At 41.3% G+C, this 27,814-nt stretch overlaps 1 protein-coding gene across 2 annotated transcripts in view; it reads right to left on the reverse strand.

Moving 5' to 3' along the window:
• DDX10 (DEAD-box helicase 10) overlaps nt 1–27,814 on the reverse strand; it is a 176,044-nt gene that overhangs the window by 132,013 nt on the left and 16,217 nt on the right. For both annotated transcript variants that reach the window (XM_044441435.1, XM_044441436.1), the window contains exons 7-11: nt 26,874–27,000; nt 25,917–26,079; nt 23,791–23,875; nt 12,838–12,939; nt 4,812–4,899 (exon numbers count right to left, since the gene is read on the reverse strand). In XM_044441435.1, the coding sequence (XP_044297370.1) occupies nt 4,812–4,899; nt 12,838–12,939; nt 23,791–23,875; nt 25,917–26,079; nt 26,874–27,000 (565 nt within the window). The remainder of the gene's footprint in view (nt 1–4,811; nt 4,900–12,837; nt 12,940–23,790; nt 23,876–25,916; nt 26,080–26,873; nt 27,001–27,814) is intronic.

The raw sequence follows: 27,814 nt of genomic DNA on the forward strand, positions 1-27,814 counted from the left end.
CCACTCATGTGCAGGAGAAACATTTGAGATTAAGATAAAACAGTGTTACTGTTTTCTGTGAAGTGGGGCAGATGTAATCAGACTCTTAACCACAGTTAAGAGACTGGGAACAAATTCCAAACACTCTTCCTGCAATCCTCTACCGCATACCCAAACACCACCTCCATCTTTACTGCACTATAGCAACCTTCCCACCAATGTTAACCACTATTAGATTTTCTACTTAACCAGGATTCTATAACATGTTCCAAACTCTGGTTAACAAAAAGTCTTAGTGAAGCTGAACTGTAGATAGTGCCTTTGTGTACGCATTACTTAACCACAGTTAAAGCAGGAAGGACAATGTGAAGTGAATCAAAGATTTGCAAGCAATCTTTTAAAGGTGGTTAAGAGTGCCCAGACAATGGCATAATTTAGATAGAATGCTATGCTTTGAGCACATGGCTTAGTGTCAAAGTCTCCCAGTGGCACAGCTGGGAAAGAGAAGATTGGAAATAGAAACAAATGTTCCCAATCAACATAAGTTTAGCATTCTGTCCAAAAGCTAAAATGGAGCTAATCTTAACTAAGCCAACTTCAAAGACTGTGTTGTGAAGCTGGATCATTTCTCTAAACCATTGTTAAGACTAGATATAGTCTGTCCAGTTCAGACAACACTGAATCTCAATGAGTTAAAATGCACTTGAAAGCTTTCAATCTATTTCCTACTAAAAATGAGGAGGAGGAGGAGGAGGGAAGGGGAAACCACAGCTTGAGTCTTTTACATGCAACAATAAACCAACATTTAGTGTTGATTCTGAACAATGTCATTATGTCTGCATGAGGTCTGCAAGTAGGAAGCAGATGTGAAACAGAATTCACATAGTTCCTCGGGTGCATGCCAATATTTCTGCATATATACTGCAGTTTCCTTCCCAGGCCACACTGCACCTAGCTTTACGACATCAGAACTGGCTCTTGCAGCTTCCCCACCAACACCCATTAGGGAATGGTGAGTCACAACGGAGGAGGGGGATCAGCTGCACCTGAACAGAACTGTGGAAATTCCATTTTCTTTACTGGCAAAGAGAAAACGTTTTTAACTCTTGCTGTTTCAAAGAATGCCTGCACAAAGAATAACACAAGGGATGGGGTTATTACCCATGCAGCCAACTCTTCCATTCCATTTTCACAGCAGTGATTCCTTACAATGGTTTCTAAACTCACCCACAGCTTATCCATGTGAGACAGTAAACAAAACAAAAAGAATTGCACATTTCAACTTTTAAAATACATGTTACGACCTCACAGGATTGCAGCCCACACAACGCCTCCCTTAAGCTGAGCAAACAGAAGTTATAATCTTCATAGTCTCTAGACCAATATGGAAACATAAAGAAATAGATGAACAAAGGCTGCAAATTAGCTCTTAAAAAGCTAGATAACCCCTCCCCTTTTCTCTTTAATTTAAGCAGTTTGAAACTAGCCACAAGCCTTGTTCAAGTGAAAGGAAGAACAGACTGTAATTTCACATTGGTATCATGCAGCAGTAAAAATGGCTTTAAATATAGCAATAAAAATTGGATTTACAGGGCAGGTTCATCACTAGATCTGTCAGCTGTGACAAAAGCCCTTGTTTGAACTCATTCCATCACTCTCCTGAAACTCAAATATTACTTCACTCCACTCAATTTAATTTTATCTTTCTTTTTAAAGGGTGTTTTAAAAAGTCATTGCAAAAAAGCTGCTAAAAATGGGTAAAGTTTACTGCTCCCCCCCACACAGCATAAAGCAGAGTATTCAGCACTGTTCTCTTCCTTCATCCCTTCCCATTGCAGTTATGCAATGGTTACCCAATCTTACAGCAACTGGCAAAAAATCAACAATATGGAACTGCAGGGTAATACAGGACTGTAGCCAAGCTGGCTGAAACAGAACTGCAGAAAAACTGCATTATGAAGGATGCACAATAAATCACAGTAAGTGCATAAATACTGGTTTTTCAATCCAGTGAGAAACCTGGCATTTGTCACAGAGGGCAAAATTATCTTCAAAGCTGTTCTTTTATATGTCCTGACTCTCACTAATGTTTCCTTATTTCATCTATCATTACATCAAAAATTTCCCTAATTTTCTAGACTGGGGAGAAGTAGATCATTCTCTGAAGTTTCACATTGCTCTACCACTATGTTTTGGAGTAAGATACATCATCTGGATAGAGCCAAGCAGTAACCTACCAAGAAGTAAGCAGCCTACCCCCTCCTGATGCAATTCCCTTCAGTCCCAAACACCATGGCCAATGATCAAGGTTTATGGAGGTTATAGTCCAAAAGTTCTGGGATACACTAGGTTGCAAATGGTGTTCCCCACTACTTTTGAGCTACAATTCCCATAAACCCTGACCTTTGGCAAAGTTTGGGGGCTGGCCTCAGGATGACGCCATGTTGCCTATGCCTAACTGGAGTTTGGGACTAAGCATGGAGAGACTGGTCATAGGCTGGTTAAGCAATGCTGGGCCAATCCCTATCTCTTAGCCTCATGGTATTAATGGAAGAATAAATTGTGGGTGGCGGGAGAAAAAGATTACGTATATGTTGCTCTGCACTGCTCAAAAAAAGGTGCAATAAAAATAATACGGTAAAATGTAAATACATTTTGAAAGTTGCTGTAAGATTTGGCATGTGTAGCAAACAGAGATAATTGGCATAGCTCTGTTAAAAATTCTGGCCAGGATTCTCAAGCTTATTTTTGAAGCAGTAAAAAGTCATCTACAAGTGTTTGTTGTTTTGGTTCTTAAACTTTAAAAAATGCATTTAAAACATACACATTTGTACTGCTTTGCTTCTCCAAAGACTATAGAATGGAGATACAGCTGAAAGACAGGGAAGCCCATTAGGAAGTTGTAGCTGTGTCACAATTCAGCTCCAGATCTTTGCAGTTCATTTGATATTCCATCTGCTGAACCACAGTATTCATTTTCTTTTGAATGTGCCTATGATAAGATTTTGCTATGTGCTTGCTACCTATTTTACTAGAGGCGGCATGCCTACATACACTAGTTACTGGCAGGCAGAGGTCTTGCACCCATTCTGCTTTAGCGATCCTGTGGACAGCTGGTTTTCCACCATGTGTACCGAGTGCTGGACTAGATGGACCTTTTCTTATGTTCTTATTTTCTTATATTAGACAGGTCTTCAGAGGGTGCAAAGTCTCAATAGCTCTTAGCATATGGGAAGGTACATTTAAAAATGTTTGTCTAATTGATGACAGGTGAAATGTGACTTACACTGACTTCACCATGTCAAAAATTAATGTAAAATCTAATCCAAATAGTATTCCAACAGCTAGGAACCAACCGTTGCTTTAGCCAAGAGAGTGTTGCAGTTCCTTATTGCTATACAACCCCCAAGCACTGCAGCTCTTATCAGAATCCCAGGCTCTATGGAAGCTAAAAGATTGTACCTCTGCAGATGAAGAGGTTAAATACTCCCCTGTACATCATTATCCCCACAAGTAGATTCTGCAATAAAATCCCACAGCATATTACTCTCCCCACTCCAAAAAAGGAATATTTCTGTTCGTGGCTATAGTCAACTTCCAACAGGAACCCTACAGTGCTGTTTGAGACACTTAGGAGATAGGGGAAGACTATATCCATTACAATATTTTAAATTATGAAAATAGCAAACTAAAATATAACCTAAAACCATAGCTCTAAAAGAATAAAATGCAAGAATACAAGCACAGTACAGGAATTAATATAAAGTTAATTAAACTCAAATACCTGAGAGAAAAGGAAGTAGTTCAGGAGGAGAAAGGTTTTGGGAGGAGGGAAGGGGAAAGCTTCCCTTGCTATGCTAAAAGGGTTAAGTAGCATTTGATGTAAAAGACTCTTCTTTGCCTGGACCCTGAAGAAATGCTACAAATCATAGTTCACTCAGTTAACATAGGTAAAGGTTTGGCAACCTCAACATAACTTGATGTACCCTTCAGCCTAATTTCAAAAGCCCTAAGCATGAGATCAACTTGGATCCTCTGAAAAGAATGATCTATCACTGCCTTGCCAGGCTACTGGATGGTAGAGAAGAGGAAGAGCATGAAAGAGGATGGCAAAGAGAGAGATGAAAGGGTGACCCATCCATTTTTGGTTCTAGCCCTATCCATTACAAGCATCAGCCCCACCCACTGCTCATGAGAAACTCGATCACCTATGAGGAAATCCAGCTTTTGAAAGGAGAAAGGCTGCCCACTCCAGGCTAGAGGAATAAATTGTCAGACATAATATAGAACAGCTTCCTATAAGATTTCAGATTTTGGGCTGCCAGGGCAGTATGGAAAATAAAAAACAACCTTGTTATTGTTGCTAAAATGGTTGCAGTAACTGTAAGTTAAAGACCATCAACCATGTCCCTAATACTATAGTGAAGAGTTTGTGATTCTTTTGTAAGTAGCTGTGTCTGTCCTTGGTGAAAACCAGAGAACACCTTCTAGTCTCTCTTACAGTGTATGTAACTAACATCATATAGATTTTACAAATCTCAAAAATATACCATAATCAAAAGATATAGAAGTAGTTGGATCCAGATCTGTAACTGGGCTGGTAAATGAGGCAGAATTTCCACCCACTCCTGCCCAGGGCAACCTACCCGCCCCCCCTTGTCTGGAAATGTGTAGAAGATTCAGGGAATTGTGATGCAGGAAGAGGGGAATCCCCCAAACTCTGCTGGAAGTATCTTCTATCAATCAAACTCTTCTATCAATAGAATGCAGATCCTGATTTCAATCTCAGATTATAGGAACAGTGCCAGCAGGACACTAAACAGGCAACTTACCCGTTGTGCTCGCTCTTTCAAATCTTGATCTTGAGCCAAGAAGGACTGCAACTTCTTCTGAATGTCTACAAGCTTCTCAGGGTTGATTCTGACAGGGCCAGGATTCAGGTGATGAGGGAGAGATGGTGAAGGAAAAAAGATGCTTAAAAAAATCTCCAAAGGTTTACCAAGCCCTAAATTAAGTTCACAAAAGCACTTTTTCCTCTCTCCAACCAACCTTGCAATACTTTAACATGGATAAAAGCTACTGCCCCTCTGAACAAGATTCAGCTGAAATCACATCAGGCATGAAGACTATTCTCAAATGAATAATACAGGCAAAGCAAACAGAAGCTCAGGCTTTTTATCCAAAAGGCAGTTTAAACTGGAAGAGGCAACAATTTTTCAAGGTAAAGCCAAACAATTAACATTAAATTGCTTCTTGAGCTTATAAAAGGGTGGAAAATTGAGCTCACCCTGAAGAGGGGAACAAAATATACAGCAATAATGCTTCACATTGACACGGTCTCTCTCATGAGAGAACTACTGAAAGTTTTCTCTTTTTTTTTAATGCTTAAATAAGGCTCTCGCTGGGAAGTTCCACAGCCTGAGGCATTTCTACAGAACTGTGGTTTCACAGATAGGTAAAATGTTCATGGATAAAAGAATTAAGTGGTTTGCCACCACAGGATCATGGGACAAGTCTATATCAACCTCAGCATACCTTATTACGGCCTTATAAACAGTATTTGCTGCATCGGCTTTTCTTGACCATGGAGCATTCCAGCTAAAATTACCTTCGGGACTTCAGTGAAAGTAAGCCAAGGTTGACTTATGTACGCAGAGCAGCTGTCTGTTGGCAGCATGGACTTTACATAATGTGTGCAAAGAGACACATCCTCAAACTATTTGGGCCAAAGAATGGCCCAAAGGAAAATAATGCAACAATACTGCTGAAGAAACAAGACCTGAATTTGTGTAAGACACACAGTCTGACTTTCTGGGGCTGCTCAGAGTTCTAGTCCAACACATCTAAAGGGCATTAGTTTGAGGAAGGCTGAACCTGAGCCTGGCCAGTTTGAGGAAGGCTGAAGGCTGAACCTGGCCAGATTTCAGCTCCTGACCTCCTGCAATCAGCAATATGGTGGTCCTTTAGAAAACCAGGCAGATTATTTTATTTATTTATTTATTAAAACATGTTTATGCCGCCCCATTCGCCGAAGCCTCGGGGTGGCTTACAACAATTAAATAATTATAATTAAAACTATAAACATTAAAATAAAATACATACAATATAAAATAAGCCGCCCTGGCCAGATAAAATTCAATAATATTAACATTTAAAATGCTGCTTAAATAAAAAGGTCTTCGCCTGGCGCCGAAAAACAAAGGACGGCGGCGCCAGGTGGACCTCTCTGGGGAGCGCATTCCGTAACTTAGGCACCACCGCTGAAAAAGCCCTCCTCCGAGTACCCACCCTCCTAATTTCTTTCACGGAGGGCTCCCGGAGAAGGGCCTCTCCCGCCGATCTCAGGGGGCAGCTGGGCATATATGGATGCAAGCGCTCCTTCAGGTAACCAGGACCCAAGCCGTTTAGGGCTTTATAGGTCATCACCAACACCTTGAATTGGGCCCTGACTTCAATGGGAAGCCAGTGAAGCTGACGGAGAACTGGAGTCATGTGAACATAACGTCCAGTCCCCGTCAGCAGCCTGGCAGCTCTATTTTGAACCAATTGAAGTGTTCGGACCGTCTTCAAGGGTAGCCCCACGTAGAGCGCGTTACAGAAGTCAAGCCGGGAAGTCACCAGCGCATGTGTCACAGATTAAGACCTGTGAATCAAAAATACACCCTAGACTACAGTTATAGCTTTAATACAATTAGATGATCCCACAGACCAATATAGACCTATCATTTAAACCACCCCTCACCCAAAAAAAATTCACATCCAAGCAGGCAATGAAGAATGTGTCCACTTCAATTTCTCTCAATTCCTCATTTTTCCCACGTTGAATTTGTTCTGCCCCATTTCCACATCTCTTTCTTTCTCTTAAAAATGTTTGGTGTGGTCACTTAAACATTTTACACACAGATTTTCTAATATGCAGCCTTCTAGACACATGTGTGTCTAATATGCATATTAAAAAACAGGACCCTAGGAAATTGCCTTATACCAAGTATAAATATTGGTTCATCTAAGTCACTGTTGTGAACACAGGCTGGCAGTGGCTTTCCAGGTTCATACAGGGTGTTTTCCTGTCCTACCTGAATGAGGACACCTTCACCATTCAACACATGTATTCTGCCAGTGAAATATGGCCAATTAATAGTTGTCATCAATATATTGACATTTGTGTGAATTTTCATTACTAACAAATGTAACTGCTTCCCCTCACATTTTTTCTTTGTTTTAAATAGATCTCCACCTAATATATGCATTCTAATATAGCTTCATGGGCCAATGAATCATACTTATAATCAATCTGAGGTGTACTTTATCTCTTCAGTGGTCTGGATTTCAGTTTCTGAGTGCAAGGTCCCTTTGACCCTGGTAAAACCTTACACTCAACAGTGTCAGTGCTTACAGATACATTACACATCAGGGACAGGCTCATAATTAGGAAATTCTACCCTGGACAACCTTTCATTTTATTCTCACATTTCTTAAGCTGGAGAACTAAGCAGAAAGCAGAATCACAATGAAGTTCAACAGGGCTGAATGTAGTGAAAGAAGAAAGGAAATCAAAACTCACAGGAAGAGAGAGAACTGGCTAGGCAACGGAAAGCCGTAATGTATTACAAACCAAGAATGCTTCCATGGTGTGATCTGCAGCTGGAAAGGCCAATGCCATTTGGACAGGGGTTGGGGGTATCAACTGAAGAATGCTTCCCAACACTTGGAAAATGTTAATGCCATTTTTTCAGCATTAGGGTAACTTGATTTGGAATGCTGCTGTGAATTCTGGGCACCAGATGTTTCAAAAGATATTGGCAAGTTGGAAAAGATTCAGAGAAGTACAAAGACAATACAGAGACCACAACACAAATCCTATGGAGCTTTTTTTTGTTTTTTTATGTTATGCTTGTTTACTCTAGAGAGGTAGAAAAAATATTGATCAATAAAGAACAGAGGGAAGACGCCAATATCCTTTTTAACATTTGAAAAACTATCATAAAAAGGTGAAGGAGAGAATTATTGAAGCTACAAGCAGTAGACAGGACGAGAAGTCACGGCTGTAAAATAACACAGAGGTATAATTAGGTTAAATATAAGCAGAAACGTTCTGCTAGAATAGTTCAACAATGGAACAAGCCAGCTAGGATCCCCTCCTCATCACATAAATGTCACAGTTTCCTATACTATAAAAATTGGGAAAGAAAGATTGATTAGAAAGAGGGCTTTCTTATTCATGGTCCCGTGTCTTTGGAACACCCACCACAAGGTGATATATATGGCCTATTCAAAAAAATGAACAAACAACAAACAAAAACCCACCTGAAATACATTTATCACAGCCTGCACTTTGAGCTTAAAAGTTTGAGCTTAGTTGCTGCTACAGTTGTATCTATTTAGTCATCATTTGCACTTTCATGATTTTGTAATATTGTAAGCCCCTCCAGCTCCTTTGAAACTAACCTAGACAATAGCTTTCCAACTAAAAATATTTCTTACGTTAAGGCTGCTTTTAGAGCTAGGCTGCTTTTAAAATACAAATGAAGAGTACTGCAGAAGTCAGCAACAAACTATATGAGCAAGTTAGAATACTAGTCTTTAGAGAAAAGTGGCCTAATGATAAGAATTTGGTTTCAAACTGCTCTCCCTTCCAAAATGAAATGAGCAAACCACTCCAGCAGGTACTCCTGCTAAATGGCCCATCTCTTGCCGCACCTAATTGCTTTCCAGCTTCTCCTTACCAGATACCATGCGCTGGGATGAATGATGTTTGGTCGTCCCTCCTCCTCATTAGCTTGCTCACGACGCATTCTCACAGTATTTGAAACTGACTCAATGACCACTTCGCTTATGCCTGAGCTCTCTGGCCTTGGCATTTCAGCTGTGGATTGTACAACTACTCCTCTGCTCAGAATCTGTTCTCACATCTCTTTAAGACTTGTGTAGGAGGAACAGGCCCAAGCCCTGCACAGAATCTCTTACAGTCTGGAGACTACATTCTAGCATTTTGTGGAGCATAAGGGACAGGTCAAAATTACCGCCCCTCGCAACCCCCCCCCCCGCCTTGTGGCTAATGGGGTGGGCTGAAAATCTAATAAATAAATAAAACTGTGGCTTAAAGCTCTGACTCCCAGGAACTAAGCCTTGGGACAGGTATTTCAATCATTAGAAAGCCAAAAAAGCAGTATAGATGCTGAGGAACCACCAAACTATTGGTGGTCAAGGGAAAGAGGGTGATACTCTCTGGTATTCCTTAAAGGGCCAGACTGGGAACCCAAAGGGCTGGATTTGGCCCCTGGGTTGAGCTTTTGCATCCCTGAGGCAAAGCATCTTGCTGTATAGAGTTCCCTAGCAGGGAAATGGCTCTACCTACTAAGGCTGGACATGGGCTCCTGCTTAGGAAGGGATACAATGTCTTCCTGTTCAGGCTAGAAGTTTTGCTTAATGAGTTTTTCTTGGCTCTTGGCTTGTTTCCAGCTCAACTCCTAGCTTGACTTCTACGCTCCAGGCTCCCAGCCAACATTTGCCAGTGTGGTGTAGTGGTGAAGAGCATGGGATTGGGACTCAGACGATCTGGGTTCTAGTCCCTGCTCAGCCATGGAGCCAACTGGGTGACTTCGGGCCAGTCACAGACTCTCAGCCCAACCTACCTCACAGGGTTGTTGTTGTGGGGATAAGATGGAGGAGGAGATGTTAGCTGCCTTGAGCCCTTTGTAGGAAAAAGGCAGGATATAAATTGAAAAATAAATAAATAACAACATTTGCCTACATCAACATACACAACAATGTACTGGAAGAGTTAAAATCCATAACAAGATAACCCAAATTCTGCACCCAGCAATGCTGAATTCCATAAATTGTATAAAATGTGTAAATTATCATTATTACATTGAATTTACATCTTGACATTTTTTTTCCTCTTGAGAGAAACCCTAGATAGCTAGCACTGTCCTCTTCAACTCACTACAATAACCCTGTGGGGTAGGTTAGCCTGATAGTGAGTAACTGGGACAAAGAGCTTCATGGCTGAAGAGGATTAGAACCTGGATCTGCCAGTTCACTGTCTGCATTATTTATTCTGCTTCTATTCCCTGCCGGAAGGAGGGAGCAGTTAAGTAGGGCAGGTGTAGGTATAGGGTAGATCTTTTGAGCTTCAGCTTCAAGAAGGCCCCAGTAGCATGGTCAATGGCCAGGAATGCTGCAGGATGGAATCTAAAGCATCTAGAAATCTACTTTCTGCCCAGTCCTGATGGGGGGCACAGAAACAATCACCATTAGAAATCCTATTGATTTCCCATCCGGGGAGTTTTCTTATACCTCCTCAGACCATCAGTTCACCTATCTCAATAGTATCAGTCCCAACCAGAAGCAACTCTGAGAAGTTTCAGGCAACAGTATTTCCCAGCCCTATCTGGGGACGCCATGAATTGAATAAGAAGCCTTTTGCACTGAGCTGAACTTGCACTGAGTTGACAATTTATACAACCAGATGGACTAAAGACTATTTTTGTTTGCTTTTTCCTTTTTTTAAGATAGTGAAAGTAGAAATTATCAGGCTGCTGAATATTGCAACTAACACTAAGTATTCTGTGAAGGGAATAATGCAATCCCGGCCTTGGAATGTACTGAATATTTTGAAGGGTTGTTCCATTTAGTCTGGTGCTATGGAAAGGGTAACACAGTGAACACAATCAGGGAACTCTGGCTAGAATTTGGATATAATTCTTCCAGGCACAAAAACTTTTGCTGAGACTCATTAGTTCCACCGCAAAAATGAGATCCTTTCTACAATAAACTACGGTTTTGCTATTTAAGCGACCTTTGTAAGGAGAAAGAACCAGTTACAAGGATTTGCAAGCTTTACTGTGAACTCTCTCTCTATCATCCGTGATTTAAAATGGTATTGTAAACAGCATTACTGGAAGCCAACAGATACTTCAGTGGAGCATGTGAGCCAATTTCAGTGCATTTTGAGTGACTGAGATATTAGGTACTAAATGGTAATTAGGTTTGTATGCATGGAGGTATAAAACAGATGCCATTATGAGTAAAGAAAGAAAACTATCAGTGCTCTCAGTTGCATTTGCCTCAAAGGAAAAAGGCTAAAAACAGCATGAATACTACAGAATTAACATTGCCATAGTTCAGATTAGCATTTTAATACAGCAGCACAAGAATTTCCTAAACTTCTCATAGCAACAAGCAGCTTTAAAACTGAAGTCCACACTTGTGGCCAAGAGTGGGAGACACATTATGTGAGAGGTATATATTTTGTCTCAGCCAATATTCTCCAGCCCACTTAGAGACTGTTAAAATTAAAGGAAGGGGTTCAGTAATTGTTGAACAGAATAACACTTTCGAAAAGTATGTGTGAAGCAGCATAAGGTGTCAATTTTGCTAGTGAAAATCAAGTTTAAAAAGCAAAATAACACCAATAATGGTCAGAACACATAAAGAAACACAGTCACACACAGGCATATCCATCTTCCGTAAGGCTTTGCTCTCTGCTCAATCATCTCCCAGTTTGGGGCAATGCTTTTAACCCCATTCAATGTAAAACATTTGGCCCAGCCCTGCTAAATCTTACTCTTACACCCTCTTACTCTTACAGAAGTTATTTTTTAGAGCAAGTAAGAATTACTCTTCTCCACTCCCATTTGTTTCTATATCGAATCAGTGTTCTTGTTCAGTGAGGAGAGCACATATTTGGCACGAAAAAGTTCCCAGATTCAATCTCTGGCAGCTCCAAGCGGGGCCTGGAAAGACATCCATCTCAAACTCTGGACAGCTACTGCTAGTCGGTGTAAAATAGGGGCAAGCAACTTTCTTGGGTTCATCTGGCAATTCAAATTACTGTCTTGGGCACCACCACAACACAGATACACTGAAGATGAAAGCAAGACCAGGCAGTGACTCATACAGAGAAGCAACAGGGACCCTTCTTTGTGGGTGGGAAATCTGCTGCACTTCTGTTTACATAGTGACTCAATGTTCTTGTCACATCTGATGCTGAGGTCAGGGAACATTCAGAGGAGGCTGAGAGAAGGAGTTAAGGCCACAGGAACTGAATCATGCATGTATGTGGTAGACACCCTAGAATTATAGAATCATAAAGCTGGAAGAGGCCAATAAGGTCATCAGATCCTGCTCAGTGCATGACCAAGTTAAACCATCCCTCTCAGATGCCTGCCCACTTGCATTTTAATGCCTCCTGTGTGGGAGAGCCCACAACCTCCGTAGGTAACTGGCTCCATTGTTGTACTGCTCTAACAATCAGGAAGGTCTTCCTGATGTTGAGCCAGAATCTGGTTTCCGGCAATTTGAACGCAATATTCCCTATCCTATACCCTGTTCTGTGGGTCTGGTCTTTGGGGTCCAAAAGTCTTTGATTAATTAATTATTATTTTTCTTTAAATGAATTTTTCATTGTACACTAGAACTTCAGTCACATGATACAGCTTGGCAATTATTATATCTTCTTCTTCTTCATACAACCAGTGTGGTTTGAAGAACCAGTGGGGAACAGTGGCTAGAGCACAGATGCTTTGGCATACAGTTCCTGCATAGATAATAGTCAGGGATTATGGGAGCTGTGGTCAAACATACCCAGTTATATTCAGGTTGCCTGTTCTCTACTTACTGGACTGGGTGACCAGTCAAAAACTCTCCATTTTATCTACTTCACAGGCTGCTGAAAACATAAAAATGAGGTGATGGGGGGCAGAGAGATCACATATATCACTCTGAACACTTTGGGGAAAAGTGGGATATAAGTGGAAATTGAATACCGATGAACTGAAATCAGTAAGTGGGAGCTGAAGAAGGAGATAGAGAGGACCAACCACACTATGTACGAACTGCTACAGAACTTACTTGATGCCATTAATAGGAACTTTCTTCTGCAACAGCTGTTGGATCATGCCTTTTTCCTCAGAAGGAAGCAGTACAAGGAGAGCTTCACCGCCTTCTTTGTACCTAAGCAATAAAATGGGAGGTGGATCATTCTTCCAATGACATTTCTACACTGTAAGTAAATATGAACAGCTTTTCTGAAGGTCAAACTAGAGTAGACATTACTAGGCATGTTGCCTTTAAAATACAGAGTTTTGTTTTCTTTTAAACGCAAATATCAGGTGCAGAACAGGGGTTTTCCTCAGGGCAGTGGTAAAGGGAAAAGCAGGATAAATTCCCCCTCCACATGGTTACAGCCTTGGTAATTATCCATTCCAGCTGCATTTTGGAGGGAAAATGTTTATTGTGCATAAGTAGTCCAGTTTTATTTCCCCATCAACATGTCAGCCATCTTGGAAACTATCAGCTATAAAACTCATACACCAGCATAGACACGCCTATTCAAATTAAATGCATTCCTGTATAGCTCTGAAATACATAAAATGTCGACATTCTCTGCTCATTAATGTTATTTAAAAAGTAAATTCAGGATTATTTATTAAATTTATATCCTACCTTTTTCTTATAACTCAAAGTGGCTTACACCATTCTGTTGCTCTCAACCTTATCTCCACAACAGCAGCTCCACGAGGTAAGTGGGCTGAGAGTCTGTGATTGGTCCAAATTCACTCAGTGGGCTCCATGGCCAAGTGGGGACTAGAACCCATATTGCCTGAGTCCCAGTACCGTGCTGCTAACCATTACACTCCACTGGGTCTCACTGGATTAAGGTGCACATGACCCCAACAACAGCTTTCTGTGCCTGCATCTGAGGCCTGATCTACATGGAAAGCAAATGCAACAGCAAAATCCTGAGGCAACCAATCCATTTGTACCACTTCAGCCTGCAAGTGGAGAAGTGTAACCCTTTTTAAATGCTTCCGCTTGTATTATAATAGACATTGCAGCTCCCTTCCTAAGTCCATCATATAGAAGGCTAGATATGCTAGACTTCTACTTTTTAGTAGGCAGATAGAACAAAATTTATAGCACAGGAGTGTCTCATATAAATTATGCATTCTACTCAAAAATATAATCCTTACCTACAATATAATCACCAACTTAGGACTTTTATACTGTGAATGAACTACATACCGATGCAAGACTCCTACTAGTATGTGGCTACACTAACCACAAACTGAAAGTTTACCAGGACATCTGAAGTGGGATCCTGGTTTGCTGTTTCCAAACAAGACAGGATTCAGATGTCACAGTAAACTTTCAATCTGCAGTTAGTTTTCCTGCTTGCACTAGCAGGAAGAGCTACGCAGGAGCTAAAAGGCTGCATGCAGCAGAATGGTCAGGTTTAATCACCAGTATTTTTTTTTAAATGTGTCCAGCTGTCCCAAGTTGGTGGCCGCATTTGTGGCTGAAAAAACATCTGCTGATAAGGAAACAAAACCACAGCACTCACAGATTTGGTTGTTTCCATTAAATTCACAAGTCAGAGAAATCAAAGGCGCACTGCTGACTGCACAAAGCTCACAGAAATATTATAGATAGTTTTCTGGTCTCTCAGTAAGGACCAACTGTTTTTGAATTTAAGATTTCCTATTTCAGCATCCCCATTCAAAATTGGCTATTACTGAATATATGCAATATGCTAAATGATACTATCTAATAGATGTTAGGCTTGGGGCATTTTAAAGTCATTAACGTTATTATATATAAACCCTAGACCAGACTGCCTCTCCCTTTCAGTTTCCCCAATTATCCAGAAACGTTTTGTAATGTACGGCAGATCTCATTCAAAAACCTGGGATGCTGCAGCACTTCAGGAAATAAATGATTTGTCGAGTATAAATAACCATAGCTGTGTTTATTACAGGTAATTGTGTATTCTGCTGTTAAACCACTTGATCAAACTTGATCAATGGGCTCTTTGAACATTCCAAACCAACAATGTACCAATTTATGCATTATGGTTCTATTGTACATTATGTAGCTGGAATTAGTTTTTAAACTCTGGATGCTGAATGCAACAGAAAAAAGGGAAGGGTGACAATTCAGGGTGCACACACCTTGCGTGCAGAAGGTCCCAGGTTCAAATCCCAGCCACCGTCAGGTAGGGCTGGTAGGACTGGGAAAGACCCCTTGTATGAAACTTCAAAGAACCACTGCCAGTCAGCATGGCAAACAATAGGAAGCTAGCTGGACCAATGATCTCAGAAAAAGGCAACTTCCTATGTGTTGGGGGGGGGGGGTACACTGTGTGCTTGTCACACAAATATGCATCCTTAACATGCATCACACAACCACACTTCCAGGCCACATTGTATATTCCTCAACAGGAGTATTATTTCTTCCCAATTCACTGATTCTACACAATGGCTGGATTCACGTAACATAACCCCTGCTCAAGTATTGAACAAGTGGGTTGTCAATGAACCATGTGTTGTTGTTGAAATGTGGATTATCATGCAGCCTGAATCTACCTCTGCTAATAATCAACGGGCCGTTAACCATAAATAACCCATGGTTTGTTGCTGGGTTGCTCACGATGGCTTGTTATCTTTGCTGGTTACAAACAACAGACTGACGCACAGTTCGATGACAACCCACAGTTCACTAACAAATCACATCCAACACTTTAGCGTGGGTTATCATATTGTCGCATCCCAGGTACACTGAGTGTACATTGTTAAAGGCAAATTATAGGTGCTTTTTCAAATTTTGGTTTACTACATTCGTGTACACCAAAGAATGTAAAGTTGAATAATCTAAAAATATATTAATATGGCCTTCAAAAATGAAAGCTAACAATTGCTGCCCTCTAGTGGTATTAAATCCATCAGATTATATAAAATACGATTAAAATAATTTTTATTGACTAAAATAGGCACACACACAAAAGAAACATCAATTGGAAAAAATGTTTTTTAAACAGTGTTTCTGCATGAAAACATTCCAGTTCTACTATCCAAAGGTAAATAGCCCAGAACCCAAAATGAGCCTTCTCAAAGCAGTCAAGAGAATGTTAATGGCAACTTGTCTGTTGTTGGGGGGGGGGGGGGACGGACAGGGAGGGACAGTACCAAAGTGTGAATATTCGTAACTATCCAGTGGAAGCCTTTTTGCAGGATTTTATGTTTAAATATCTGGTCTTCACTAGTTCTTAAAACATGTCATAAACTAACATAAAGGACAGCAAATATGAAACTTCAAAATTCTCTCATTCTCAAAACCATTCAAAAGTTTCTGCATTAGTTAAATTTCATACAGAACTAACAACATTTTTACCTAAAATAGATCTCTTCCCCAAATTTAATTACAGCCAGTAACCAGATTCCTAATTAGGTAAGATATTTAATTTAGCTTTCATTCTAAGCAGCTATATACTTCCACAGTCCATGAAATGTTGTAATCGATTCTAATCTCATTAATGACTTTTAAAATTGTTGGTTTAATTTTTATGAAGTTTTAAAAAGTACACATCACTATCTTGCTCACTCGTTTTTGCTCTTTTTAGTTGCAGTCTCATATTGAAAGCATTTAGAGTTGGTTGGGAGGAAGAAGAATGAATAAAATAAATGTGATCTGATCTACTCAGGATTCCAGTGACGCTTACGGGTGTTCAGTTTCATATGGATTGTCCCAAAAGTACTTAGCAATTAACCTCCTTGACATTATCTTTTTAACTGAAAAATTGTATGCACAAAAAATATGGAGAGCAGAAAAGCAAGCATATTCAACATTTCAGTGTTCCTTTTGCTTTGTCTTAGCCTAAAAAGATTCTATGAAGTGTCCATTTTGATATAGAGGCAATGACTGAGGACAAAAAAATGCAAACCTCAGAGTTAGACTAGGTATTAACAAAGGGAGACCTGCTGGATCACATCTGTCCCCAGCTGGTAACTCTGAGAGGGAATTCATGTGCCTGTGCCTTTCCAATGGTAGTGGGAAGCAATGTGCAGGGTAGGAACACTGGGTCCTCATCCTCCATTACCTATTCAACTGCATCTAGAACTGTATTACACACCAACTATAGAATTCTATGTGTGATGCTTAACAGTTCAATTAAAACAAAGATCTAGCACAGTAATTGGACTACATTTAGAGAAGCCACAGATGTAGCCACTACAGTTCCCAATTAAATTGCTAATGCTCTTATTTTCAAAAGGAAAAGTAACCATGTTCCTCTTCTCTTGGGCCAGGTGCTGTTCATATGTAACAACAACCTACTTCTAAAATAAGTGTGTACTGCCTGTAGCATACTAGTAATTTCTTTTAGACAAAAATCTATAAAGCTGCAAATAGCAGCTGAACAACCTAGCAGTTAACCTAACAATAGATCATGGGTTAATTACTGGGTTGTTTAGCCCACAAAAAACCTATCAATTCCGGTTCACACATTATGCTCAATCACCTACGAAGGAGTCAATCATGGGGTTCGAAGTAAAAACAGAAATGCTGGCCACAGTGATGTAGAAAAGGAACTTTGAATATTTGTGTGCATATGTTTGAGCATACATGTATACGTATATATTATTAGTAATACTTTCAAGACCAGTTATTACTGTGTGTCTTTTTGATTGTTTGTTGTTTTGTGTTTTTGTTTTGTTCATTCCCCCCTTTTTTTCTGTACATGTGTTTGCAATTCTAGTTTTGTATTCTCAGCAGTTTTTCACTGGTATTTATTTTGTTGGGACATTGTGGAAATCAGGTGAAGATTATTTTTTTAAAGCAGCTGTGTCCACATGTGAGGTAGCATGTTCCCTTTTTCCTGCCTAGGCGCAACAACCCACAACTTGATCTGCTGATGGGCTGTCAGTTTTTCACACAGCCTAAACCAATTAAGCCCATGCAGCACCTCCCCAACACTGCTTCATTTCATCTCAAGACTATTACAAACTGTAAATTAGGCACAGTATCATCCTTTCCCTTTCGTCTTGGTCCACTCAACACCCAAACTGATAAAGCATTTTAATTAACTTGAAAACTTGCTCACTAATCAGAGTGTAAGAATAGTCACGCTTGATCAGAACAGAGGCTTCTCAAATCTAGTATTATGTTCCCCTGGGTGGCCAACCAGATTATTTATTTACTATATTTATACCCTACCATTATTCCTGCAAGGAACCTAAGATGGCTTATAGAATCCTCCTCTCCATCCTTTCCATATGACCCTCACAACAGCATTGTGAGGTAAGTTAGTCTGAAAGTCAGTGACTGGTCCAAAGCCAACCAGTGAGCTTTACGGAGGAGCAGGAATTAGAACTTGGATCTCCTGAGTACCTGGGCAATATTCCACTATTATACCTTGCTGGCTTTCAGCATAGCCCAATGGGACACCCCAGTGGGAAGGTCACAAGCAGGACCTGAGGGCAATGGAACCCTCCCACTCATGGTACCCAGCAACTCATATTGAAAGGTATCAGTCTGAGCCTAGAATGTATAGCAGGGTTCCTCAAACTTTCTGAATAGGGGGCCAGTTGAAAGGCTGCGGTGACCGTCACGGGCTGATGAAATGGAGGTGCCTAGAGGCGCGGGCTGGTGAGGTGCCGTCGGGCGTGCGTGGTGGTAGCTCGCTCGCTTGGAGATCTCCCAGCAAGTCCAAAACCATCTCCGAACGAGCGAGCCACCACCTCCCTGCCCGCGCTGAGAGGCAGCAGCAAGCACGCGCATACAGGAGGCAGGCGGCGGCAGCAGCTTGCTCGCTCAGAGACCATCTCCAAGCAAGCAAGCCACCACCTCCCCACCCACGCAGCAAGCACGTGCGGGGGCGGAGAATGGCGGATGGATGGCCATGGTGGGCCGGATCCGTCCCACGGCCGTAGTTTGAAGACCCATGCTGTACAGCCACCATAACCAGTGGGCACTGACTGCTCTTTTCTCTATGGGTTTGTCTACTGCCTTTTAAAGCCATCCATGTTGGCAGCCAAGCTATATATAAAGGCACTGCTACCATCACTTTAATCTCTAATGTACAAATTCAGCTACCTGTAATTTTGTCAGATGTACACAACCTGCTCTCCAAGCTTGTTCAGATTTTTTTAAAACGCTTCACAGGGAAAGGATTCATTTGAGTGCCCCAGTGCCCCGATGTGTTTTCAGCTTCTGTGCACACAGAAATAATTACTGTGAAGTGGTAGCTGTGTTTGCTGATGAATCAGTCCAGCTGTTGCTTCCTTCACACAGCAGCAGCAGCAGAGCATTCAGTGAAAACACACATTGAGAAGGGGCAGCGGTCACAAATGTGCTTCTCGCTGTCTAAAATATGAAACCTGGAAAGTTTGCTTGATTCTCCTCTTAACCCCATTTAAACAAAAGCCCTTGGATTAAATAGCAGTAGCAGTGGGGGAAAAAACCTACAACAGCAATGCGGAATGGATTTCTCAGCATTTCCATCATTTGCAAGAAGTCAGAAACATGAGATCAAGGAACTCAAAGGCAGTGTTTTGTTTTTTTTAACTCAGCTGGATTATGTAACGTGAAGTACATTACAGAACCCTCATTCCACTGGAAAAGAATTGACAATATGAAAGTGGGGAGGTATTTTTAATACAGCCTACCAGAGAATCTAATTCCGTAGCTGCAAGAACGCTGCATCAAAATGTTCTGCCTGAGCCAACAGTACACTGCAACTCGAGATAATTCATCAGAATGCTTTACCTAACTGGAACAATGTACATGCATTCAAAAAGTAGTTTCAGGACAGCAGCCTTGCTATGGCTTTATGAGCCAAAGAGTGCCTCCAAATGTGTGGAATACATTTTTCCATCATCACTGAAGAATGCTTTAGGATCAGCATTTCCCGATTTTAGTTCCTGGATGTTGCCAGGCTCCCATCAACCCCAGCCAGTATGTCCAGAGATGAGGTTATATATGAGAACCTAAGTTTGGAAATGGCTGTTTTAGATATGCAAAAGCAGTGTCTTTTGCTTCCTTTCCATTAGCTTTCTTGCTCAATTGTGTAGGAGAACATCACATTTATTGCATCTTTCTTTCACTTCCTCCCAAATCCTCGGGCCATTGCACATTCCGCATCCCACTATATCCTCAAAACCTTACTAGGTACATTCGGCTGAAAGAGGGGGATTAGACAAAGGTCACCCAGTGAGTGAACCTTATGACTGAATAGATATTTGGAAGCAGTACCCCCTGCTCCTAGTCTACCCAATCACTCTGTGGACACTACCTTTTCACGTTCAACTAGACCCCAACATGTTAGCAGAGTGAGTCACCTATGCTTTCCTAGCACTACTTCCTTCGCATACATGGATCAGTCCTTCCTAACCGCAGACAGATCCATCCATCTTGGATCGATGCCCTTGCATCCTTTTTCTGCTAATGGGAAATTTCGCTTTATTCCAGTATGGAAACGTACTGATGGTCACCAACTTAGCCAGTTGTCAAAATGACCAGAAAACCTCATGGAGGTTAATCCTGCTGATGGCTGCTACTCGTGATGGCAATATATCGACTCCAATATAAGAGGCGGTATGTCTCTTTATACAGTTGCTGAGGAAAGTGTCAGAGAAGGCACATTTCTGTCCTGCATTCCTGTTCTGCTTGCAGAATTCCCATAAACTTCTTGTTGACTATTGAGGGAAACAGAATGCAGGACAACTACAACTTCGGCCTAATCTAACAGGACTGTTCTTACAAATTCTAGACAAGCTTGAGCAACTAAAACCTCTTGTTGTTTTAAAAAAAGCAAGGCCCATCCTTATGGAATATTCTAGAATACTCTAACCCCAAATACTGCATGTAACCTTTCCTGGCTGTTTTTAAAAGGGTCTTAAAGACCTGGATGTTCAATGAACAGGTGCCAAACTTTATTTTATAAACTGGAGGTTTTGCTGTTATTTGAAATGCTTTCTTTTTAACTGATTCAGTTAATCGTTTTTATATCTTTGAAATAATAAGCAATGTTTGCTCCTTAGCAAGCAACACTAGGGAGGTCTTGCTAAGAAAGGTGTCACAAAATTATTTTGAATGAATAAATAAATGAAACAAACAAAAATCAACAACACATGAGAGTAATCCTTTTCTTATTAATATAATTTAAAACATAATGCTTATAAAGGATGAGATATAGATTTATAATAGAACACTGGGGTAGCAATAAGAAAAGAAGTCAAGGCTAAAAAATTAACTGGATCAGAGTGTAAGTAAAAATTTCTGAGCTGACTGTCTACAAACTTTTCCTTTTAAAAGCACACAGTAAATGTCATGGTATATCTATATTATGAATTGCATTAGAGCCCAAATAGCAAAGCTATGTTTGGTATATATAGACAAGTTAAAACCACATGATTCAGTTTTTATTGAACAGTTCTTTTATTTAAATCATAAGGCGTTTTAATCATGCCTGAAAAATTCAAGAATTGTTAGGTCACTACCCTGGGTTTCCAGCTCCCTAGAGATTCCCTGCTGTCACTCTGCTCTGCTGTCAGAATCACCACTAGTTTAATAAATTAAAGAAGAGATTCTTGGTTTCCTAACAATCAACCAGAATGTGCTTCAGAAATTGCATGCTGCGTATAAATCCCTTCACCTCTGGAATAAGGCAAACTGAATAAATAGTCTAACTGATCTCTTAACAAGATTTGCAAAAACAAATACTTAATGGCAGAATATTTCTGTGCAAAATGGATACCAGTAGCAAACACAATGAAGAGTCTAGAGACAGATACTGCAGTATTACCAAACTTAACCAGGCATCCACCTTATCAGTAATTGGGACAGGAAGCTCCAAGTCCCATGCAAGAGCAACATATGCATCAAATAAATATTTTAAAGCCCAGAAAAATATACTCCAGTCTACTATTAATCTGTTCTATTAAGGCAAACAGTGCACTAGGCATAGCATCAACTTATAATTTCAATCCATTTTAATGTAACCAAGGGGAAATGGAATTTTCAGACCTGGAATCTGGAATCAGTTTTGCCCCATGAATGGTGATAGCCTTTGTATAATTTAAATCCAGGGTCTTATCTCAATAAAGTAGGTGAGGTTGGCTGAAGGGCCCACTAAAAACAGCAAGGTAAAGAAGCAGTGCTGGCCACCAATTTGAATGGTTTTAAAAGAGGACTGGACAAATACATGGAGGAGGAGGCTATCGGTGGCTGCTAGTCTCATTGGCCATGCGCTACTCCCGTTATCAGAGACACTGTGCCTGTGTACACCAGTGGCTGAGGAGCTTGGGTGGGTCGAACCCTTGCATCCCGTGGCAGCTGGTTTGTCACCGTGTGAGTGAAGTGCTGCTCTGGATCGACCACTGGTCTGATCCAGCATGTCTGCTCTCACATTCTTGTTTTCTCTAAGCCAGGTACAATGGGGTTGTTCACCTCACAAAACAAACCACTCTGGCTCTAAGCCATGGTGGGTCGGCTATTTTGCAAGTACCCATAATAAGCATGACAAACGATGGGGAGCATCATAGAAATATAGAAAAAGAGCAAGTCAGAAGAGGCCTCCCGGGCGATCTAATCTGACCCCCGGCTCCAGCCAGCTCCACTTATGACATGCCTATCAGGTGCGTGTCTAGCCTACCCTTGAACACCCTCCCGTGGAAGCCCATTCCATACCCAAGGGGTCTAGCTGTCAGGAAGTTCTTCCTGGCATCCAAATTGAACCTTGGTTCCTTGAGCTTGGCTCCGTCATGGATACTCAATCATGGATACTTTGCCTTCTTCCTCTGGCTCCTTCCTCCAAAGGATACCATGAGACTTTGACATTACTACAAGCAAATTTCAGCTTGCTGGAGCTGTCAGGGAGTCCCCATTTGTGCAATTAGGGCTCAACCACAACCAGTGCCAATTTCCAGTCCTGCCTGGGACAATATTCAGTGAGCAGCCCCCTGCATGGTTGTCCCAGCTGATGCTAGAGGCTGACCCTGTCATATTATGAGGAATAACCCCTTTTTATGTAAGGGAACGGAGAAGAATTTAGAAATATAGATGTTGTTTGCCGCTACTGCACGAACAGTCCTCATGTCCTGAAGAGCAACAGGAAGGGCAGGGGAAAGCTTTCACGACCTCCAGTCATGCCACTGTCCCATGCTCAGAAGTCTATTCCCAAGCAAGTGGTGGAGGTGCCCAATCTACTATATGGGACTGTACTGAGTACAAGGCAGCAGCAAAGAAGAGATACCCACCCCATGCTTGAGAACAGACCTCTTAAGCAGGAGATGAGAGGTGAACAACTGGTGCTGACTTGAGTACAGCACAGTGACACAGAATTATCCCCTCCTGTGGCTTAAGAGATCTATTTTCAAGCTGGAGACAAAGATGTCTGCTCCTCCTTGCCAAGGAGCTGTGTGGAGGAGCAAGTCCCTGCCATCTTTACCAGTAGTTTGAAGGATCTGCTCTCAAGCCACAGGCTGCTTCATGCCACCAAGGATGGGAGAAAACTTCTGACAGCTGCTCTGCAAGAGCCACTCGGGCACCTTGGCAGCACCTGTCAGCATTGGTCATGCCAGAGCCTCTTCTAAGAGTGGCAGGTGAATTTTTGTTATTCCCCACCAAGCAATTTACTCTCCACTGGGGTTCACCCATGGGGTTTGTATCATTTGGGTGTGGACAACACAACCACCACCATGGGTAACAGCTACTATACGTTTTCAGGGTGGGTGACTTGGGCTATGTTCACATGGCACAGCAACACACCTAAGAGAACAAGCCATAGCAGGTTGTTCTGTTTTCTAACTCCAGTCAACAAAAGCCATGAGGTTCAATGCAATCCAATGCCACAAGGGCTCATGACAGCGCTCTCCAATCTTGTGATTTGGATTATAACTCCCAGCATCTGCTGCAAGCATGGCCAACAGACAGAAAGGGCAGCAGAGAGGGAAGGCTGTGTCCTGACCTCTTTTACAACCTATTCACAATATTCATTAAGAGAGAACCACAAATAATTGCAAAATGTACCTGGCTGTTCTCCCGACTCTGTGAATGTACGTATTTGCATCCTCTGGACAGTCAAACTGAATGACCCAGTTTACTGCAGGAAAATCTGTGAAAAGAGGAGCAGATGTCAGAAAGCATCTAAATTTCAGCCACATGAAACAGTTTCTCATTGCACAGTGTAATTCACTATGAATTCTGCTCTTCAGATCTGTTTTACCAGCATCCTATTCAAAGAGACTGCACACAAAGCAAAATTAATCCTATAAGCTAAAATCATCTATTTGTCAAAGGGAACTAAAATTAATAGCATATGCATTTCCTAAGCATGAATAGTGAAATGGAACATAATTTTACACTTGACATGGAGAGCCAGAAATTCGAATTTGTCAAATGCAAAAGTAAGTCTAACTATTTAGCATTAAGACCAGTGGCCTGCAACCTTCCTATGGCCAGGAACCACCCTTAACCCAAGATGGGACTTCAGAACTTTTAAATGTTATCAACCTTTTTTCTCCAGCTTTATCTGCCCTGCCCTTCTTCTTCTATCCCATTCTTTCTGTCCATTTCATCTCTCTCCAAAAGAAGGGCTAGCACAATTGATCTTAAGGCAGGGGTGAGCAACCAGAATGGGGGTGGGGAAACCAGATGAACCCCCCACCCACCCAGCCCTCCAAGGACCAAATGACAGAGAGGTGTTTGTCAGATGCCAGCCTTTCCACTTGCTTAGATGGGTTACTCAATCATATGGCCACTTAATTAGCTTTTCTTATGTAGAAATTTCAGACAAGCAGGCATGACTCAGCCTACAAACCAAAATCCCTGCACAGTCAAAGAAGGCAAAGGATCAAAGCTGGCATGGCTTATTGGCTTAACTAGTTAGCATGGCTAAGTCCTCTGCATTCTAATGGGTTTTTCAGGTGACAGCATCATACATTAAAATTGGCACAAAATTAGTCTGGAGGATTACACACATGTGCATGCCGGATGAGTTACCATGCCCCTCCTCATTGCTCTTCCCTCTTCATGTGACCCCAAACTCTTGGCTCTCTACTTCCCACCAACACCTCCTCCCCTTCAGTAAAGGCATTCCCAGTTCCAGAAGGACCTCCTTGGTTACTACAGCTATTTCCCATTCTTTTCTTCCTCCTGCAGCCTCAGCATTTCAGCAGCCTCTTCCCTCCCCATCCAATCTGACTTAGATTTGTTTTGGGGGTGACTTTGCAGAGCTGTTGGGCTCAATCCTTACATCATCCCCATTCTCTTAACAGCCCCTTCTACCGGGTTGGCATTTTGGCAATTGGTTTATGCGGAATCTGACAGGAAAATGACTAATCAATGAAAAGCATATACATTTTCCACCAGTTCCCAGGATTCTTTCTCAGGTTTGTTGACATTGCAGTCCACTGAATACTATGATTTTCCACAATACCAGTGGGAGTCCAAACATCCTGCACTTCAACCGCTTCCTCTCCCTCCACCAAGATCAGAGGGGCTAAACTGAGTCTGACTGATGGAAGCACCAAAAGCCACTGGATAGAGCAAAGAACAGTGAAACACGGTATAGATATTCATGAAAGGGGGAAGCAAGAGTTCAAACGCAGCAGGAGTGATCTGAGCTTCCCCCACTAGGAGCCAGAATCAGTTTCCAAGTCTTCTTAAGGTGCCCCTGCAGAATTGTTGGGCCCAGTCCCTACAGTCTGTACCCGTTTCCCTTATGTAAAATAGGCAGTGTCATGCCACACCACCTTACATTGCAGAAAGAGGAGTCAGCTTTGCTGTACATGAGCCTTCCCCTACTGGAGAAGTTATGTCTATTTTTAAACACTGTTATTAAAAAAAAACTCCATTACATTCACATCATCTTGTTTTTTTTTATCTACTTCATTAATAGGCCTTGACAGTCCAAACCCCATACTTTTAGAAGCATGCTTTCATGTGGGGTACACATACAGAACTGTTAGTTAGAGACGGAAGGCTTGGCACAGGTCGCTTGGGTACCCACCCACTGCTGGATTACAATCCCCATCTTCACAGGTCAGACTGGCTAGGTGTGATGAGGAATGCAGTAAGGCACCTGAGGATCCAAATGCTGGAGAGGTAATTCTTAAACTATATACAAACGTGCAGGAAATTGAAAGACTGCTTACCCAGTCCCCGAGCAGCAAGATCTGTAGCAAAGAGAACTGCCGATTTCTTGCGCACGAAATCGTTGTAGACCTCCATTCTTTTCATCTGCTGTTGTTTGCCATGAAGAGCCAGCATGGGGAGCCCAGGTCGAAGTCGGCAGAACACTCTGAACAAATACTGAACCTTGAAGCCAACAATAATTCAGGTTGTAAGCACTTTGGAGCAGGACTGACCTTACGCTTAGATTAGTATGTAAAGAACCATGTCTATCAACCTCCCCCCAACCTGTTGCCATGAAGATGTGTTGACTACAACTCCCATCATCCTCAGCCAAACCTTCAGGTTGGGAAGGCTGATGTACAGCAAAGTACTTCAACTGAGCATTTCTGCTATGCAGAAAAAAGCAACTATAGTCTCCCAATTCAGAATAAGTTCCTGCGCTGGGTTTCCTATGAAAACAAGCCCTCCATGGTTGCTATTCACAAGGTGAGGTTTAACAAAGGCAGCACCATTAGGGGACAATAACAACAGAAGAGACATGTTTTCAGAAGCAAATCCATACAATCCAGTTTAGGATACTGTGGCTGCTATTCCTTTCACATAAAAGTGGCCAGTCTAAAATTATTTTTAAAATATGTGTTTATTGGAAAAATGTTGTTTGGATTGTAGCCTATCCTTCTCTCTTGGCCAGCTATAGATTATTCAACTGTCAATAGATATGATTCTGAGATGCAGGGGATGATTCTGCCATACAGGCCTTCTGAAGTACTATCTTCAAGATACAGGTAGAGAAGGGAAGACTTTCTTTCAATTTGCACAGCAAATATAGGTATACAAATACTGCACTTCCGAAAACAATATGCAAACTGGAAAACAGTTGTCTTGCAGTATGCATACCTCAGCAGATGTTGCGATAAAAAAAATCCAGGCAAGAATATGTATACTAAGAAGAAGACAGGAATATCAATATGAAATACCTCTTTACAGCTTGCAAAAAATACAATACTCTTCTTATTCAGGTGACTTCTCAAAAAGGAGTACAACATATTGACTTTTTGATGCAGTTCACAAACAATGTAGTTCTGTTCCAAAGTTGCTGGAGTACTAAAATAAATGGTAATATGACAAATGTAAATACTAATGCTAAACATTATAGAATCATTATTTAAGTACCATTATTTTTACTGTTAAAGGTACAGCTCCATGCACGTTTAGACAGAAAGAAGTTCCAGCATTGCCTAGCCAGCATTTGTGCCCCTCCTTTCCAATAATGAGGCTCATATGCACATGACTTGGTATTACACCTGAAACACGCCATGGAATCTATGACTTTGTTTAACAGCCATTGAAGAAAATACTTCAATCCAGTTCTTGTTTTTTAGCCACAGGCTAATTTGCCAAGTGAAATTAAACAAGAATACATTTTAATCGAATTCTGTATTGACTTGTGTAACAGCATTGTTGAGATATACAATAGGCAAATTAAATTAGTGCTGAGGTTTTAAAAATGAAGATGATGCTGTCCGTTCCCTGTACTATAAACTATGTAAAATGCTTCATTATATCTTTCCACTGTTGAAACTGGAACCATTAAAAGTATCAGCAGTATTTTAGTCAAGAAGCTACTCGTTTTATAGAAATTACAGTGTTCTATAATGATTTGGTTCAGCCCACTGCTCTGTAAGTTACTGCTCTGTAAATTACCCAACTGGCACTGGAGGCTTGCAACTAATTCAGCTTAGAACTTTTCACCCCTGTTCTGGTAAATTGATGAAATAGTTTCTCAAGGCAGTAATTCCTGCCAAAAAAGGAAGATTCCATTAATTTTTGTTCCATGTTATTGTCAAATTCAAGCAATTAGGCTATTTCAAGACAGCAAGTAGAACTACTATCAAAAAGGAATTAATCTTTTCTCATC

This window comes from Varanus komodoensis, unplaced genomic scaffold (assembly GCF_004798865.1).
Source record: "Varanus komodoensis strain SLA01 unplaced genomic scaffold, ASM479886v1 scaffold4, whole genome shotgun sequence".
Classification (NCBI taxonomy): Eukaryota; Metazoa; Chordata; class Lepidosauria; order Squamata; family Varanidae; genus Varanus; species Varanus komodoensis.